Genomic DNA, 18,773 nt, shown 5'->3' on the forward strand with positions numbered 1-18,773 from the left:
CGCTGCGAGAGCACCCGGAGCCGGGGGGAGCAGCCGGCACGGAGGATAACGGCACCGGGGACACAACCGTCACCCAGGGGGGACGGGGACACCTTCCCCCTCCCCAGCACGCCCGGACACCGCAGCCCTAAGTGACAAATACCATTTTCTTTTATTTAAGAAAATAAGAGGAAACTCCCCCCCCCCACACCCCCCCGGGTGAGCTGGGGCGGGGGGCAGTGCCGGCGCCGGGGCAGGCCCTCGCGGTGGAGGGACGGGGCACGGGCCGAGGTTCGAGGCCCAAACCGCTTCCCGGCCCCCCCGAGCAGCAGCGAGGCTGGTCCCCGGCACGCAGGGTCCCGCCAGCGATGGGGAGGGGGGAGGACTGGCCCGGAGAGGGTGGCGAGGGGTCCCGGTGCCCCGGGATGCTGTGCGTAACGGAGCAGGAGGGCCGGGCCGGTGCACGGAGACCCCCCCCCAAATGTCTCGGTGTGCCGCCGTGTCCCAGCTCTCGTCTCCTGCCGCCGGGGCTCAGCGCGGCCGGGAGCATCCCACACCAGCCAGAGAGTCCGCGAGTCCTGCGGCAGCACGGGGCCGCGGCTGCGCTCTCCGGCGACCCGGAGCGGCGAGGCAGAGCGCGGCGCGAAGGCACTTGGACTTTGCATGGCCGAGTGCGGGTCGCTGCTCGTGGGGCGCCGTGATCCGGGGATGCCGGCCGCGTCCGGCTGCACCGGCGCCCTGCCCCGGCCCTGGCTTACAAGCCGCTCCGCTGCCGCTCCTGGTTCAGCTTCTGGAAGAAGGTCTTGCCGAATTCGTAGGTGCTGATCATGATGGCGCAGGCCGGCGCCACCTTGATGACGCGGGGCAGGAAGCCTGCGAGGACGGTGCCGTGAGCCCCCCGCCGCCCCCGGCCACCCCCCCCCCCTGCCGCCGGCACGGCCCTACCTGCGAAAAGCCCCCGGGTGCCGGACTCCGCTCGGATCCGCTGCATTAGGAGCCAGGTGGAGGAAGACTTGGAGGCAGGGACTGCGGGAGAGGGGAGCAGGTGAGGGGGCCGCCCGGGCATGGAGGGGGGGGGGACGCCGCCGCCGCGGGGGGGGACCCCTCACCTCGGAGCGTCTCGCCGTCCCCCAGCTCGATCTGCCGCCGCGTCTTCACCACGTCGAAGGGCAGCGTCAGCACAGCTGCCACCTGCGGGGGCGAGCGGCCGGGCGGTGAGCCGGGGCAGGGAGGGGGGGGGGCCGCCGCAGCCCCTCACCGCCGCCTCCCGGCTGGCGGCTCGGCCCCGACGCCGCACTCACCGTCCCCGAGACGGCGCCGGAGGCGAAGCTGATGGCGAAGGTGGCCTCGTCGAGGCGGGCTCGCCTGCAGAGCCGTTCCCTCGCCAGCTCGTAGCAGAACCAGTAGAGCGCTGGGAGGGCACGGGATGTTTTTTTTGGGGGGGGGGGGGGGGGTTGCAGCGAGGCGCCCCCCCCCCCCGCCCCCCGCGTCCCGGCGTACCTGAGAAGGGGACGTCGCGCAGCACCGTGGGCCCCCAGCCCCTCCAGAGCGACAGCCAGCCGTCCTGGGCCACCGCGGAGCGGATGCAGGCGCCCAGCTCCCGGTAGCTGAGCTGCCGCGACTGCATTTTGGTGCGGATGAGCTCCAAGGGGCTGATCACCGTCACGGCACCCACTGCGGGGGGCGGGGGGAAAACGGGGGGCTCAGCCCCACCTGCCCGCCGGAGCCCGGCCGCGGAGCCGGGAGCCCAACGCGGGGGCCGCGGGAAGCGGGGGGGGGGGGGGATACTCACGCCTGGCGAGGGCCCCGGCCACCAAGGGCACGTGGTGGCCCCGGCTCCCCGCGCGAGCGTGCAGGTAGTCCCGGAGCTGGTCGTAGGCGGTGAAGTAAATCACGGTGGCCGGCACAGCCATGACCCTGCCGAGGGGACGGGGGGGGGGGACGGGGACAGGGACGGGGGGTGAGCTGCGGCGCTGCGGCACGGCGACCCCCCCCCCCCCCACCCCCACGCCAAGGCCGGACCCCCACTCACAGCGTGGGGGGCAGCCCGCTCCACAGAGACCTGACGCCCTCGTAGCGCGTGATCTTCACGAAGGCGTCCTGGGGGGGGGGGAAGCAGAGCGTCGGGGAGGGAAGGAGGGCGGGTGGGCGAGCGGCCTCCCCCCCCCCCCAGCAAACCCCCCCCCCCCCCCTTACCAGGGTGCCGGTGAAGCGCGTGGGGGCCTTGTACCAGGCCGTGCAGCCGTTGCCGTTCTGGCACACGTACAGGTGGTCCATGAGCCCGTTGCAGTAGAGGAAGCACTTCCCTGGGAGACGCCGCCGGCAGCACCGTTACACGGGGGCTCCCGGCCCTCTGCCCCCCCCAGATGCCCTCGCGCGTGGCCGTGCCGGACCCCCGGGACGGAGACCGTGCCGGAGCCCCCGAACCGCTTCCAAACCGTCCCTGCGGCCGCCAAAGCAGCCGGCGAGGTCCCAGCCGGCCGCAGCGCCCTGTCCCCCCCCCAACCCCAGGGGGGGGTTTTACCTTTGGAGAAGGGGGTCCTCTGCGCCTGCAGCCGGATCTTCACCACGTCCAGGGGCGTCACTGGAACGAGAGCTGCCCCTGAGCCGCGGGGAGCGAAGCCGAGGCGCGGGCCAGCGCGCGGGACGTCGGCCGCGGAGACGGCGGGGTCACCGCGAAGCCCCCCCAAATAAAACGGGTCCCCGCGGCACTCACCGAAGAGGGAGGTGAGGAGAGCCCCGGTCCCGGACGCCAGCATCTGCTGCAGGGGGGTGATGGCCCCGCCGGGGCTCGGCGGCGCGTCCTCGGCCATGGCGGCGCCCTCCTGCAACGCACGGCGGGGCGACGCTGGCGCCGGGCTTCGCCGCGGCCGCCCGAGCAGGCGCGAGCATCGCCGCGCGTCCCCCCTCCGGCAGCGTTATCGGCACGGCACAGGGCAGGCGCGGCGCCGCTGCCCCGATAGCATCCCCCAGCCCCGGCGGAGATCGCGCCCCCTCGCCGGGCGGCACGCTTGCAAATCGAGGCGTAAGAAGGAGCAAAGTCCGAAGACCGGGAGCGCCGCTCTGCTCCCCAAGGGGGGCGGCCGGGAAGGTGGCGAGGGGTCGGGGCCGGCCCGGAGGCCCCCCGTGCACTGGGTGTGCAAACTTGCCGCGAGCACCCCCACAAAAGGGGTTTGCACGCCCAAAATCCCATGCACACGTGTCCCTGCAAGTGCGAACAGCCCTCCCCGCGCCGGGCGCATTGCAACGCCGCTGGCCGCTCGCCGGGGGCCTCCCGGTGCTCCTGCCCTCGGGAAGCGGGGGATATCGCACCCTTCCTGCGGGACGCGTGAGGAGGATGCGGAGAACAGAGGCGCTGGAGCGGGCCCAGGCGTCCGAGCGCGCCGCCGCGCGCCTCTAACGGCACTGAGCCCGGCAGGCTCGAGTCCGGCGCCACGAGGGCCTCGGGAATGCCGGATTTCACCCTCCGCCACGAGGAAAAGCTGCAGGCGGCCCGAGCGCCCGTCGAGCATCCCGCACCCCGGGGCTCAAATCCTGATCCGGCTCAGCCCTGCAACAAACTGCGGCCGGGGGGGGGGCATCGCACCATCCCAAACCCAGCTAAAACGGAGCTTAAAAAGAAAAAAAAAGAAAAAAAAAGAAAAACCACCTTCTCCGTCTGACTCAGCAACTTTGCAAGGTCAGAGCAGCCATAAATCTCTCGCTTAAAGGCTCTGAACACGTTAAGCGCCCAAGGCCCCAAGTGCGGCCGGGCCCGCAGCACCGGTCCCGCACCGTCCCTCCGCTCCGGCCCGGGAACAACCTCCCGCTACCGGCACCGCAACACCCGAACGGCTCAAAACGTGCCCTTTCGGCGTGCCGCAGCGGAGCCCTCTCCGTTTGCGCACGGAGCGGCTGGAGCGGCGCCTGGACCCGGGCAGCGGAGGGGGGGTCCCAGCCGCCCGCTGCTGCTCCCTGCGCCGTCGGGAAAAATCGGGAAAAAAGAAAAAAAATCAGGAAAAAACGAAGCCTGTTTCTCACCCGGGCGCCGACGTGCTGGGGCGTATTGGGGCGATGCCCAGCGCGAAGAGAACGAGAAGCCCGCGAAGGGAAGCGGCGCCAGCGGCAGCACCGACCGTACGGGCGCGAGCGGGGCTCGCCCGGGCCAGCGGGTGCCCGGGGACACGGGTGACCCCCCTTCCCCCCCCCCGGCTGGATTTCCAAGCCCCCAGAGGGAATGCAGACCGGGAAAGCCAGCGGAGGGGCCGTGCCAGCGCTTCCCTGACGGGCACCCAGCCCGCATGCCTGCGACACGGCCCACGTTCGGCCCGCTTCGCCCCAAATCCCCCTTTTTTTAAATTTTTTAGAAGCATAAATAGCAGCGGGGGCCTGATCCTGCCTGGGACACCCGGGCCCACGTCCCCAAGGCTCCGGCCCGAGCGGAGGGGAGCAGCCGCCCCCCTCCCCGGGGTGTTTTTCCCGGCTTCCTGCAGGGAGCGAAGCCCCCGCCGAGGCGGGATGGGGGGTTGCCGGGTCCCCCCCCCCTCCATCCCCCCCCGCCGGCCTGGCTGCTGCCCCAGGGCACCGGCCCCAGGGCCAGGGCACCGGACCAGCCCCCGTGGCGCCGCGGGGGCCCCCGGGCTGCGGCCCCCCCCCCCCCCGGAGGCACGAGCCAAGGGACCGGCAGCGACCGCGCTGCGCTGCCCTGCTCCCTCCGCGCACCCCGAAACCCCCGCAGCGCCCCTGCGGCGCGACTGCTCCCCACCCGGAGGGGGGGCACCGCTCTCCTGGGCTTTGCGGCCCCTCCGGTGCTCGCAACCCTTTGGGGTTTGCAACCCCTCCCCCCCAGTGCTTGCACCCCCTCTCCTGGGGCTTGCAACCCCCCCCCGTGTTTGCCCCCCCTCCCTCGGGGCTTGCAATCCCCCCCCCCCCAGTGCTTGCACCCCCTCCCTCAGGGCTTGCAGCCCCCCCGATGCTTGCAATCCCTCCCTCGGGATTTGCAATCCCCCCCCCCCAGTGCTTGCAATCCCTCCCTCAGGACTTGCAACCCCCCCCATTGCTTGCACCCCCTCCCCCAAGGTTTGCAGCCCCCCCCAGTACTTGCACCCCCCCCCCAAGGTTTGCAACCCCCCCCCCTCAGTGCTTGCACCCCCTCCCCCAAGGTTTGCAGCCCCCCCGGTGCCCGCAACCCTCCCCCAGGTCCTGCAGCCCCCCCCGGGTCCCCAGCCCCCCCCCCGCAAGGCCGGGAGCCCCGCTGCCGGCCCCAGCGCGCGCGGGGGAAACTGAGGCAGCGGCCGCGCGCGCCGGGGTCACCGAGGGGTCACGGGGGGGGGTCCCGGGGGCCCCGCCCCACCTGCTCATTCCAGCCCCGCGCGCCTTTTCCATCCGCCGACACCTGTCGGGGGGCGGGCGCCGGCGCCTTTAAGGAGCCCCATGGGCGCCGCGCGCCCCACCGCCGCACGCCGCGCGCCGCTTCCGCCCGGGCGCCGCGCCGCCGCCGCCGCCGCCGCGCATGCGCCCCGCGCGCCGCCGCGCCCCCTGCCGGCGCGGTGGGGGCAGTGCGACCCCCGCGCTGCGGCCGGGACGCGCGGGCGCGGACGCGCAGCGGGGACGGTGCGAGGCGGGGACGGTGCGAGGCGGGTCCCCCATGCGGTCTGCTCTCCCTCGGCGGGCCCGGCGGAGAGCTAGCGCCCAGGGAGCCCGCTCCCCGGCTGCGCTACGCCAAGGAGAGCGGCCGCAGCACCTCGGGCTGCAGGCGAAGTGCAAAGTGGCTCCTGCCTCATCCCACTCTCCCTCCCGAGCTCCCGGGAGAGGAGGTGGGGGCCAGCTGAGGCCTTTTAACCCCAACAGCAAAGCACGCTGAGGCGGAGGGGACATTGGGGCCTATAAAACGCTGGCTGCCCCCCCCCCCCCCCCCCAGTCCAGGGGAGGATGAGCTGTTGGTCGGAGGTCTAAGGAAGGGAAATTGCTGGGGGTGTTTTGAGAGTTTTTCTAGTTCTCCAGTGACCTTGGTGTGTGTCTGCCAGATGGTAAATTCCTTTGGTTTGAAGGACTTCAGCTTGTCTTTTGAGTTCTAGCACTTTTATTTGAGACTAGCTTTATTTGTGAAGAGGACACCTGAGTCCCCTCCCCAGGCTTGGGAGGGGGATGCAGTGGGAATACGCTGCTGTGTTGGAGGTGAGGCCCTTGGAGTGGGCAGCTGTTGTGTCCGATGGCATTTGATAGTGGTACCTGATGTTTCTAAGAGCAGATGTAACCACTGGGTGTTTCCTTGTTGCCTCTGCCTGGTCCAGGTGTGCAGGTGTTGCGGGAGCTGTGGCTCTGCCCAAAGACTTGCCCGTCTGGCATGCTGAAATGCCCTCTTTACTCAAAGCAGTTGTTTGGGCTTGTTCTGTTTGTACCTTCATTGCTAGTGCTTGTGCTCCCTGCAGAGACTCCTGGGTCCCTCTGTGTAAGGCCTTTAGCTCTTTGGAAATGGTTTCAATCTAGAAAATGATGCTTTATGCTTTCTACTAGCCTCATTAGTCTATGGGCTAATGGGAGAGTAAGAGAGTGAAAGGTGAAGCTGAAGGGTGTCTAGGCAGAGATGTTGCCTGATGCTGTAATGTGAACTGATAACAGCAGATGGCTCTCGAAGCCCCTCTGAAATCAGGACAGCCAGACCCTGTTAGTGAGAAGAGGCTGGGGCCTGGCCCTGCACAGCCCCAGCTGGTAACAAGGAGCAGCCAATTGCAGGTGCCTAGGGTAGCAGAAGTAGGACAAGACCAAAGGGTTTCCCCTGCTGTGTCCTTCTGGTAACCTGCAGCTTAGAGGTTTCCAGCTGCTGTTGTATTTGAGTGCATGAGATAACTTCACCACAAAGCCTATTAGTGTTACTGCATAATGCAATCTTTTATTTCAGAGCAAGACTGAACTCTTCCTCTGCCTTAAACTCGGGGAAAAAGACTATGCTGGTGCCTACACACATCTCTGCTCTCTCCTAAGACTGCCATCCCCTGGCAAGAGCTGGAGAGACTTCAGGGCCAGGCACTCAAAAGCTGGACACAAGCAGACCGTGCTGCAGGGTGAGCAGAACAGTTTAGGGCTTTGGAGTCCCAAGACACAGTAGCATTTGGTGAGAAGCCTGTTCCACCCCAGACAGTGACATTCCTTGTCTCGCCATAGAGCTGGCAGAGCCGTGGTGGCTGCCCTCCCCCAGGAGTAAAGGCCCTTTTGATCACTAGCCTCTCCGTAAAGTTTGTCGACAAAGGGGGCAGCTAACGCCGGGACAGTGACCAGGCTTCTGCCCTGTGAGCTGCTGCTGGGATTTGGGTGGAGGCTTCAAATACCCCAGACTTATGCTGCTAAGCAGAAGGAGAGGAGCTGCAGCAGAGACAAGAAGAAACAAAGAAGATTTAGAATTCTCTCCAAACATTCACTGCCCTTCCGTGATACCAAGTCCAAGCGAGTCTCAACTTTAAGTTCATGGACTCAGCTCACAGACTAAAGTCACGTAAGGTCACATAACAAGTCAATGCTTTCTGTAACTCCTTAACCAGGAACCAGACAGCTTGGCCTTTTCCAGATACACAAGCTTTACATGATCTGGAATGCCCTCTGTAGCAGATGGTTTAGAAATGGAACAGTGATTAACTTATCAAAAAAATCCTTAGGGCTATTGGGTCTTATGTCTTCTATTTGTAGGTGTTGGGCTTTGCATGCCTTCCATGTTAGTCAGCTGAGAAGAAAAAGGTATAACATTTTTCAGCTGGGGTGCAGGGAGGCCTGTAAGGGAGTGTATGGGTATTACCTGGTCTCTGGTCCCCAAGAGGTTAACCTCAATTTGTCAAGTCTCTCCATTTGCAAAAGTGATCAGAAGGAAAGTGATAAATCTGCTTTTTTTGTGCTCAGTGCTGTTCCTAGAGGAGAGGACCGTGCTGGCTGGCTCTTTCTGCTGAGTCACGGCCTGCTTGCTGCCCGCACCATTGCAACACCGCGGGTGTTTGACTTGCGTCTCTGCAGTTCCACTGGCCTCAGCAGGGTTTATAGAGGTGTATCATGCTCCATTTGCCTGTCTGTGAAAACAAAATGTAAGCTGACTTTGGCTGGAGCGAACTGCAAAATATGAATGTTGCAAATATGTGTGTTTGGTTTCAACTTGTGGGGAATGGAGCCAGCTGTGCTCTAATCCCTTCTCGTGCCTGGAGTTGCATGCAGAGTCTGAGCTGCTGGCAAAGGTCTGCAGAAGGCGACAGCTTTGTTTAGCTCTGCTCAGAGCTGGCCTGGGTAATGCCCACTTACCTGCAGTTGCTAACAGCATACAGGCATGGCTGGGAAAACTGCTTGTGTAATGCCTGGTTCCCTGTTGTGATCTCCACAGCGAGGCTTTTCAAAGCCCGGTGAGCCCTTATGAAACCCGGCTGGCTCCTGGCTCTGGTGCTGTGTGTGTATTAGCGGCTGCGTCCTGGGAAGCACGTCTGGGGGCTGTGTCTGCCTGGGGCTTCCTTATTTAGGAAGGGATCATCTTGTGGTTTATCAGCAGGCAATAACATCTGGAATTGTTTCAGAAACATCAATCCTGTCTCCTTGCTAGAAACCATTTTGAGAGCGATTAACCCATTTCCTTTTTTAGGTGAACTTTAATGGCTAGGTTGCAAAAGGAATGGTATTGTAATGGAGTTAAGCTAGTGCAGAATCTGAGTATTTATTTCAGCTAGAATCATTATGGTTTTGCAAAGGCCACCCTTAACCTGAATTAAGTGACTGAAATGAAGCAGTTTGTAGACAGATGAGGCCTTGGGGATGTCAGACTTAAAATCACTATAACCCAGAAATTGTCACACAGCTGCAGTTCTGCAGGTCAGTTCCTGCTCCAGGCAAGGCCTGAGAAATGGTATCTTAGCTTTTGTAGCACTTGCCATAGGAAACCTTGAGGCAGTTTTGAAACAAGCTGCAAACTCTCCTGCGAGGAAGATGAGCCCTGTTTTATGGATGAAGAAACATGGAAGCTAAAAGCCTAATGCAAGGTTTCCTTTAAAATGTGATGCTTAGGGTTAAAATCAAGCATAGTGTCTTGTTTCTAGCTAGCAGCAGTACAGGCCTAAAGGAAAGGGAGGGAAGAGAGAGCCTGGAGCAAGTTTAAAGTTGCAGGAGAAATTCTCAGGTCCCTCTTTCCCTGCAAAAACACCCTATGAACAAGAAGTGGCCAGAACAGCTCCATGCAGTAATTAATGTCTACTTTAGCTGTCAGCCTGCTGCGCATACAGGTAAGAAATCTGTCTACAGTGTTTCTCTGCAGTTCCTGTTGGCTGGGGTGAGAAGCTCTGTCGATTACTGTGAGCTCATTCCACTGGGGGCTCAGAGCACTCAACAGCACTTCAGGACTCGCGCTGCTCCAGCAGTTCCCGTAACATCTCCGTATTGCTGCAGCAGCAACCTGCATCCATGTTGCGCACAACAGCGTGCGCCTCTGTGGCGCAAGGAGTGTGGAGAGGGAGGTTTGCTGTGCACCCACCTGAGACGTGGTACAAAATGAGCGTCTTGCTGCACAGTGGGGTTTCACATTGAAGGGGTGGATTTGCAGCGAGCTAGTGATGCATGTGTGATGTAGGGAGTCAGGACACCCAAACAAGGGAGTCTTCTCCCAATTGCTACCCCTTTGTCACATGGACATTTAGTCAATGCTTAGGCCCTGCAGGGTGTTAGTAAGGAGGAGAAACTGGGTGTAGATTTGATTATTTCTTTGTGGTAATCTTGTTTACCAAGAATATCCCTGAGGTCCTGTTTCTCTGAACAGTGTTAAACAGCAAGTCTTTGCTCGTGGTGCCCTTTTGTAGCCAGTACTGCTTGTGGTGCTCTTAGCATCTCTTTATTTCCAAGTACTGTACCTAGGCTTCAAGGCAGGAGGGTGCTTGGCTGTATGATAACAGTCCTGAAGGACTTAACTATGGGGGATCTTTGCTGTTGAGTTCCTCCAGGCTGGCAGTACTGTGGACCATCAGTTGATGCATCTTGCTCCTGTCTAGCTTTTGCCAGCGGATCTTCTAAACAGCCATAATGTGGTGAGAGTGGATGTGCCTGAACATCAATTGGGACTGGCTAATGATACTTCCCTGCCCATGACTTCCTGGATCCAAAAGGGACTCAGTGTGACCCAAGCAAAGTCAGGTGGGCAAGCATGAGCTCCGATTGCGAGGGCTTCAAAAAGCCAGATCTGATTATCCAGAGTAACTTGTGCTGGGAAATCAAGGCAGGGAGTCTCTTTTGGGTTTGCCCTCCTCAGAAGAGGAAATGGTCATGCTAGGGGATGCACAGCTGATTGCCAGTGCAGTCAGTCTTGTGTTCCTGGTACATCTGTACTGCCTGTAGGAAGAGCTGCTGCTCCAAAATTGGACTCTAGCTGCTTGCACTGTAAATTCAATTCAGCTTGTTTTGTATTGTCTCACAAGGATGGATCACCTCATAGCACTGTAGTGTTTATTTTACAGTTCCCAAAGCAGTGATATTTTTCAGAGAACATGTACTTACCTTGGGAAAAATTCTCCAACCAATTTATATCATACTGCCAATTTACGGCATTTTTAAGACAGTTAAAAATGGAGAGGAAAAGAAGATTTTAATGTCTCACCTCTTTCCACTGACTTGATAAAACCACCTCATGGTTGCATGTTCAGAAATCCAATCTCCACCTCATTCAGTGTTAATCCTTTGACAGTACTTGTGCAATTATTAATACTGTAATAAGACATAAGGGCTCTGGTTCTCCATAGGGCTAGAAGACACCTTGAGACCTTTGTTCCAAGCCAAGATAGACTATTCCCAACCAACAGTTGTCTAATCTGCTTTAAACCTCCAGTGCTGCAGACTCCACATCTGTTTCTCTTTCTCCCTATTATGCTACTTTTCCCTTCATAACCTCTGTCAGAAGCCAGTTCTTAATCAGACACTTGCCCTTGATTTGCACCTGAATGATTCCCAGAAAAAAAATGAAACCTTGAGCCTGTCTGACAAAGGATCCCTCCTGCAGTTTCTCCACTAAATCCAATTACCAAGTACAGTAACCATGTAATGCAAGGCAATAATTCCATTGAGGGATGTCCGCTGCGTCCATAAGCCTCCAGAGCAGGGCCGGAGTGTCTTGCTGCCGTCGCGGAGGGAGCTGGCAAGGTGGAGAGGGATCTTCTGGGAGCGGTGGGGAGTATGAGCTGTCCCTTCAGGTGGGCCTGTGCCGGTGGTTCCCAGTGCTCCAGGTGGGGTTCCCCCTTCTGTACTGGATGATGGGGGAACCCCAAAGCTCCTTTAATCACCTGGAGGTGGGCTAAGGTGTCACCTGTTGGCTCCAACAGGGTGTCCAAACCTTTGTCCGCTCGATCGGGAGCTCGTGAAAGCTGCCCGTCGCTGCTCCTCCGTGCGCGCCGTGAAACCCTGGTGCCTGCGTGCACCCACAGTCTGAGGCGCTCGTGGCACGTCGATGCTCTGCAGGGCTGCCAACCTCGGGAAGGAGACGGCAGCTTCTCCTCCGTCAGCGCGGCGCTTACGCGCACCTGCAGTCAAAGCAGGGCGGCTGTGCGCGGCAGCTCCTCTCCGGGGATGGCGGTAAGGGGATGCCATCACTCGACGTGGAGCGAGGTGCTGCTGTTTTTTGGCTCTCCTTGGCTATAGAGGAATGTGTCCTGTAGCGGAGCTGAGCCTGGGGGGCGGTTGGGCCCTAGGCAGGTGCCTGCGGGCGGGAAGGGGCTGAGGCGGGCGCCGGGGTAAAATGGCGGCTGGGACCGTGGGGGGGGGAGGGGGGAGGGGCAGCGCGCGGGCGCCCCCTGCTGCGAGGGGCGAGGCAGCCCCCGCTTCCCGCAGACAAAAGACCGCGGCGGCCCCTCCCTCCCTCCCCCCCCACTCACTCCTCAGCGCGCATGCGCCGGCCTCAGCGCTCGAGGGGCTCTGTGTGTGGGGGGGGGAACAGAGCCGCGCGGCGCATGCGCCCTGCCGCGCCACCCCCCCACCCCCCCCGCCGGCTCGGCGAAGGTTCCGGAGCTCGCGCGCGCCCCCCGCCCCGCCCCCGGCTCGCGCCGCCCCGCCCGCGCCGCCGCTGTCACTCGCCGCGCGGCTCCGGTGCGGACTCCGCTGCAGCGGCAGGTAGGCGGCACCGGGGCCCCGACCGGGGGCGGCGGGGCGCGGGGGGGGGGAAGGCTTCGGGGCCGCGGGGGGGTGCGTGCGTGTGTGTGTGTGTGGTGCTGCACGGCGTGCTGCCGCCCCGCAGAAAACGGGCGGGCGGGGGACCCCGCAAAAAAATAAATAAAATAAAAAAAATAAAATAAAAAACCGCGGGGGGGGGGCGTGTCTCCCCTCCCGGTACCGGGCCCGGTTGCACGGCGGAGCCGCCCGCTGCAGCAGTGCGAGGGGCGGCCCCTGCGGCAGCGCTGCCGCCCGGCTGCAGGTGCGCGGCGGCGGCGTGGGGGGGGCTCTTTTTATTCTTATTAATTATTACCGCCCCCCTCCGTTTTTGCCGGTTTTGCCCCCGTTCCCTGCGGCAGGTGGGGCTGGGGGCCGTGCCGGCGCGGCTGCGGCAGGAGGGATGGGCTGCGCGGTGCCATCTTCTGCAGCCGCCCTCCTGGGAGGCAGGGACCGGCTGTAATTAAAATAATAGTAGTTAAAAAAAAAAAAAAAAAAAAAGAAACGAGGAAAAGGTGTGTCAGAAATCAGAGCTGCCCCCTGTCCAGGCTGAAAATTGGGGGTGCCAAGCGCGATGGAGGTCACGGTGCCTGGGAGCTGCCTGGCTTTGTTGCGTCGCCCAGGTGCAAGGGGAAATTACTATAATGTTAACGTGAACGATGCGCTCGCCCGAGGCGCCCCTCGCACCCCTGACCTGCTTCCTCCCTCGTCGGCCTTCGCCCCGCGCCGCCCTGCCCGGCGTCCCCGAAACCGCTCCGCACGGGCCGCGAGGCCGTCCCGCTTCCCGAGGCGGTTTTTCCCCCTTGAGCTGCTGGGTGTCTTCGTTCCGAGTCTAACTTCGCGGGTGCGAAAGGGAAGTTTTCTCGCCAGGTGTTTCCAGGCGCGGCGCACCTGCCCTCTCCCGGCTTTAGACCCGTTGAGAGCGAAAACGGCTCACCCGAGGGATGGAGATGTCCGCCTGCGCCCCTGTCTGCCGTGTTAGCGTAAGGGGGAGGATTCAGCTGGGAAGCTGGTTACTAGCACCTCGAAAAGCAGCAGCTGCCATCGCTTTAAAGGGAGTTTCTCCTTCCATTTGCTCGCGGTGGCACCACGCGAGGTGCAGCTCCATTTGCAGCCAGAGGCTGGTCTTGCTTGGAAACCGGCTCGCTGGAAGGAGCGGCTGCGATGAGCTAAGCCATCGCTACAGCAATTTGCATGCAGCGTATTTCTTAGCTGCCCTGCGTTTATCTGTGCGGATCTAGGCAGATGTCTAAAGCGTGTCTGAATGAACGGGACAAAATTCGCTACTGAGAAACGCTGATTTGCGCTGTCATCAATGGCTGCCCTCTATGAAGGTTTTTCTACCTTTGTTGCTAATACCTCAGATTTGGGGTGTTTCATCTAATGGTTTACCTTGTGCAGTCCGTTTTTTTGCGTTTTTTCTCAAGGTGGACAGTGAAAACAGGCTTGTCAGTTCTCAGTTGGGTATTTACAGGCTGCTGTTGAGAGAAGGAATGTTAAAATGCCATTTCCTCTAGGAATGGGAAATAACCTAACCTGGTTATGCTTTGTTCCGTTGTGATGTGCAGAATGCTTGATGATTTTATTTTTTTTCTCCCCAGCTGTGCATCTAAGGAGAAAAGTCAGGTGTCTGACCCACCTGTAGTGCATTGAGGCTTTTCAGGGACATGATTCACACCTGATACAAAATACTGGATTTCCTCATTCTTGGTCTTGATAGAGTAATGATATTTGGAAGGAGGTATGGCTTTGGCATGATTCCCTGTGCGGTCCCCCAGGGGTTCACAGAAGCACCTCATGCTGCTGAATGTCCTTGGAAATGAAGGCTTTAAATCTTTGGAATTAAGATGCAGGTGGGGTGTGGGGTTTTTTTGAGACCCAGCTCTTGTGCTCAAGGACAACATGACTCCTCTTTCAGAAGTACTGTGGCCTTGGTTGCTCGAGACTCCATCTTCTGTAAGGCTTTTTTGCAGCATGACAGGATCGTAGGGCAGTTAAGTCCTGAACAGGTAGAGCTTAAAATGAAATATCAATGAGCTCAGTTTATCACAAGATCTAATGGCTAGAAATTGAACCTTGAGAAACTTGTAATTAAATCAGATATGCCTGTTTTAGTCCAAAATGTGAAGCATGCTTGTCATTGCTTGAAGCCTTTAAATGAAGGCTCTGTGCCCCTCTCTGGGCTGTTTGTTCAGCCCGGCTCTGGAACGGCTCGCTGCTGGTCTGCAGCTTTCAGGTGAACCTGTTGCAAAGGTCCCATCTGGCATGGCCTCCAGATGCACTGGGATGATGTGTTCTCCACCCAGGAGAGCAAGGCTTTTAGCGATTCTAGAAGGAAACAGGACCTGCAGTTCTCAGCAGACAAATCTCCATCCTATGGGGCAGGCGGCATCACAGGTGAGATAAGGAGGTTTATCCTTCATCAGGGCTGGATTAGCTGGGATGAGGCCAAAAGTGCCAGGGCCTCTGTGTGCCCTGTGGAGCTCCCACAAAGAGGATACAGGTACCACTGCTTCGGCTGAAGATGCAGGTGACGAGAGCGCTGCTTGTTGGGGCTGTAGCCCAGGAATGCAGATTTGGCTCTGCACATATACGCAGCAAAAACATGGGCTTTATGTCTCTCCCTCCCTCATTACTCTTTTTAAATTGCTGCTTTAAGTATTTACAGATCATGCTTCTAATTTGGTCTTCCTTACCCTGTGTCAGTTCCTCCCATGGTCTCAGATAGCCTCACTGCCCTCTGCTTCCAGCCTCTTCCTTCCCAAGGCCCTTTACCTAAACAGTCCTCCTCCCTCTGTGCTTAATAAATTGCAATTTCAGCAGGACCCACTTTGTCCAAGCAAACCTTATTTAAACTGTCCTGAAAAAGCAGTGCTGCAGCTCTCACTCTCATTTTCCTCCTTGAAAGCCATGGGGAGATAAATCTGTTCTCCCTTGTTCAGGGAAGAAGCGAGGGAAACGTGACATTGCAAGAGCTTTTTCCAAGTTGGTGCTGGGCCCAGGGCATCTAATCAGGGATGCTTGGAGCAGGCCAGGAAGGTGGATTTCCCAATCTTCTGCCTTTTGTGCTCCTCTGCCTCTTTTCGGACACCTCCATTCCTCATTGCATGCTTGCACACCTCAGCTGTGTCCTTGTCTTCTCTGTCACTCAGGGTGTTGCCAGGCACAGAGTTTGGAAGGGCTTGGGTACCATGTTGCTCCCTGCGTGGTCACTGGGGCTTGGTAGGATGGTTTCCCTCACTGTGTAATAGCAGGGAGTAGAGCATATTGCTCCTTTATGACATTTAGATCTTCATTTGGAAGTTGAGCTTTGGAGCATCTTGGGGCTGCTAGAAATGGCTGGGGGAAGGATGCATTTAAAATACAGTTGAGCTGGGCTGTGGTTTGTCTTTGCAGTTCCTTTTGAAAGCTTGTGTTCATCAACATGAGAGTAACAAATTGTCCTGACATTTACGGCAGCACAACTGTAACCGCGTTGCCTGTTGGAGGCCCTACGTTTGCCCGTACGGGCGTTTGGCGTTGCTGTTTGAGGTGCTGGTGCTGTGGTGTGTCTACGTCCAGACTTTCAGACAAATCCCTTTGGGTTTGTGGAGCGTTGAAAATTGGATCGTGAAGCAGTGTCTGTGGGGAAGTGCTGAGGGTGGCTGTTCCCTTGTTTCCCAGTAGGAGCTCTTGCTCAAAAGCTGGAAGAAAGCTGCAGATTTGAGTTTGTCTTGAGCAGAATAAGCTTGTTTTGCCAGCCCTGTGCACTGATGAGGCTTGTTTGCTGTCTCTGCCTCTTTCGAAGGAGTGCTGCTAATTTAGCTGTAGCAATCTGACAATGCTAACACTTCATGAGTTAGTCAAAAAAGAACCAGGGCGCTGGCTTCAATCCAGCTCCCAGTATTTTCCAGTTTGCTTAGCCTGCTGGTTGGTGAAATCAGCTGGCAGGTTGGCTTATTGCTTCCCAGGCTTTGGCTGTGCGTAGATGTGGGGCTGAAAAATGAGAGCAGCAAGCTCCTAGTGAAGTGCCCTGAACTTGTGACAGACTCATGGGTCCTTTACCTGGGTGATGTTGAGAGGATGCGCAGCGTGTTGCACCCGTCTGTTGGAGCTGCTGGAGCAAAGCACAGGTTTAGGAGGGTTGTGGTTCTCGTGGCTCCGCACGCAGATAAAGCTGTCAACCTCCAAATGACGGAGTTGTGTGTTGTGCGTTTGGGTATATGGCTTACTCCAAGGTCTGCAGACCCTTGTAGTCAGTGAACGAGCACTGAGCCCTCCCTTGCAGATGCAAAATGGACTTCCCTAACTGTGCTAGAGCAGCTGAGACTATTAAACGAAATCAGAGGTGATTGCTCATTTCCCCCCTGTGCCTGCCCCTTAGCCAGGTGGAAGTGGAGTGTCAAACTGCATGGGATAACACGGCAAGGGTTCGGCTGAGCTTTATCGCCTGTAGCATGCAGAACTGGAAATGTCCAGGTGAGCTGCTTAATTGACTCTTCCCTTGTGTTCTGCAGCGCTCTGCTGTGAGCGGCCCCGTCGGGGCTCCTCCCCTGCTCTGTCTCGGTGCTTTCTCTCTCCCTTGGAGCTGGAGAGTGGCTTGTATCGTGTGCTGTTCCGGGAAGGCTCCACCACCGTGCAGAGCCAGCAGTGCGCGGATGCTCGTGCAGGAATGGATTCTGCATTCTTGACTGTTCCCTGCCTCTAGTCAGAGAAGCAGCAGTCAATGTGTTCGGAGAAAGACAGCAGCTCTCAGGAGATCTTTTACTAGTATTGCAGTCGTATCCAAGCTGGGCTGGCTTTCCAGGTTTCTTTCTCTGCTTCTAGTGTATTCTCTGCTTTCCATCCAAGGAGCTTTTTTTGCTTAACCATGGTATTCAGTCTCCAGAGGTGGGCTGGCATGGCATCTGGGGCTCACCCCGAGGGCATGTCCTCGCAGTGGGGGATGCTTATCAATAAAGTAGACGGTGCTGTAATGCCAGGCTTGCTGGCAGGGCTGTGCTTGCCCGGGGAGGCAGGAAAGAAGGGAGGTAATTGCCGAAGTAACTCGAGCTGGATTGCTAATCCTTGCAGAGCAGTGCAGAGATGTTCCCACTCATCTCAAACCAGTCCCAGGAAGAAAATTAGGGTAAGCGATCCTGGGCAGAGGTTAGTGGGCTGTTCAGTGAATGATCCCTAAAGAGGAGACTCTGCCAAAGCTTTGCAGAGCACCGGGCTGGCTCTGCTGTGCTGGAACTGCAGCCTTCGCTGAACTGGATCCCTGCTGCTTCCTGAACAAGTGCCCTCCCTGGGTGGGGTATCTGGTCTGTGCTGCGTTGCTCTGGCTTGGTTTTTCAGCCTGGATGGCGCTCTCAATCCCAAGCCTCTTTGCAGATCACTAGAGAACTGTTTGTGACCCTTAAGGTTACCTCTTGCGTGTTTTTAAGGTGGGCACAGCTCTGCTGCGCGGAACTGAATGGATCTCTTCTCGCTGCAGGATGGGCCTCCATCTGTGAGTTTGAGCTTTGTTTCTCACTGAAATCTGTTGTAGGTTGGTTTTCTTAAAGTGCCTGTGAAAAGCATATGCCGTTTGCACTGGAGTCTGGAGGAGCGGTATCCGTGCCTTTAGACTTTAGGGGATTTTCTTTGCAAGCCTGAGCCCTTCGTGCTCCTCGGAAATCAATCCAGTGTTTTCTCCCTTTCCCTCCAAGTAATCTGATTAGTGAAGGCAGTTGTTATATGCAGTGTGGCTCCTGTTTCCAGTCTCTTCCTTGAATATGTAAGAACAGAAAAGAGAGCACCAGTGGCTGCCTTCTACGAAGCTAAAAGGCTCATCCCTGAGTCGGGCTAATTTCTTGCATCTTTGCAGCCTCCCCTCTGCACTTGCCCTGAGCCCTGTTCCTAGAACGGATCCCCTAGCACAGTGTGGCCGTCTTTGCCGCGTTTCCCTCCCCCAGTACTCTTCTCGGACTGGTTCAGATTGGTTGGAGGGACTGAACCATTAACATCCCTGGGAAGGGCTGGCGGGATTTGTCCCTGAGCCGTCCTGTTCAGCTGCTCAGTGTGTGCATTGCTCCAGACGAGCTGTAGCTCTGTTGTCGCTTGTGGTGAAGCTCTGAGGTGCATGGAAGGGGAGAAGGCTGACGGCTTATTGCCGAAGGTGTATTATTAAGAGGCAGATTATACAAGTCCATAGGAGGAAGGGCTGCATTCAATTCTGCTGTTCATGGAGAAGCTTTAGCACTAGCAAGAGAGGTGATAAACATTTGTATTCATCTTTTTGAACAGAGAGCGTGCGTGTGATTTTTTGAACACCCCGCAGTATTGGCTTGCAGGCCTTTCTGCCACCTGCCTGTATTTCACCTTATGGTGCCCCATCAGTTCCCGTCCCAGGATGTCTGCCTGTAAGTGGCTGATGTAATTGCGGATGGATTTTATCAGTGTGAAGTCGCTTGCTGCAAAATGAAATTCCTCGAGATTTGTAGATGGCTCAGCAAGCTTAAAAACAAACAAAAAAGCAAAAAACCCTTCTTCATTGATGCTTGAGCATGGTCCTCCTCAGCAATGTGCATGTTTGTGCTGGTCTGAAAATCCATTTTTCTAAGACAAATTGACTGTCTTCTGTATGCTGGAAAGAAGTGGTTGCTGGGACGCACTTTGGAAATTGAGATGGGAGGTGGGGGAGGTGTTCAGAGCGGTGAAGTTGCTTCATG

The 18,773-nt window shown here is 58.4% G+C and overlaps 2 protein-coding genes across 3 annotated transcripts in view; one reads left to right on the forward strand and one right to left on the reverse strand.

Moving 5' to 3' along the window:
- Positions 1 to 132: 132 nt before the first annotated feature.
- Positions 133 to 5,443, reverse strand: SLC25A39 (solute carrier family 25 member 39). The gene is made up of 11 exons (XM_067312084.1): positions 5,312 to 5,443; positions 2,696 to 2,804; positions 2,504 to 2,563; positions 2,176 to 2,285; positions 2,012 to 2,079; positions 1,772 to 1,896; positions 1,480 to 1,653; positions 1,281 to 1,390; positions 1,089 to 1,170; positions 925 to 1,005; positions 133 to 852 (listed from the first exon to the last, which is right to left on the reverse strand). Exons 2-11 carry the CDS (start codon positions 2,790 to 2,792, stop codon positions 734 to 736), a joined length of 1,026 nt encoding a protein of 341 aa, XP_067168185.1. The 5' UTR covers positions 2,793 to 2,804; positions 5,312 to 5,443; the 3' UTR covers positions 133 to 733.
- Positions 5,444 to 12,006: 6,563 nt separating this feature from the next.
- The window catches only part of LOC106497424 (microtubule-associated protein tau), a 53,663-nt gene continuing 46,896 nt past the window's right edge, over positions 12,007 to 18,773 (forward strand). For both annotated transcript variants that reach the window (XM_067312057.1, XM_067312054.1), the window contains exon 1: positions 12,007 to 12,066. The gene's annotated coding sequence lies outside the window, so the exon portion shown is untranslated. The remainder of the gene's footprint in view (positions 12,067 to 18,773) is intronic.

Source organism: Apteryx mantelli, chromosome 28, assembly GCF_036417845.1.
Source record: "Apteryx mantelli isolate bAptMan1 chromosome 28, bAptMan1.hap1, whole genome shotgun sequence".
In the NCBI taxonomy this organism is placed as follows: Eukaryota; Metazoa; Chordata; class Aves; order Apterygiformes; family Apterygidae; genus Apteryx; species Apteryx mantelli.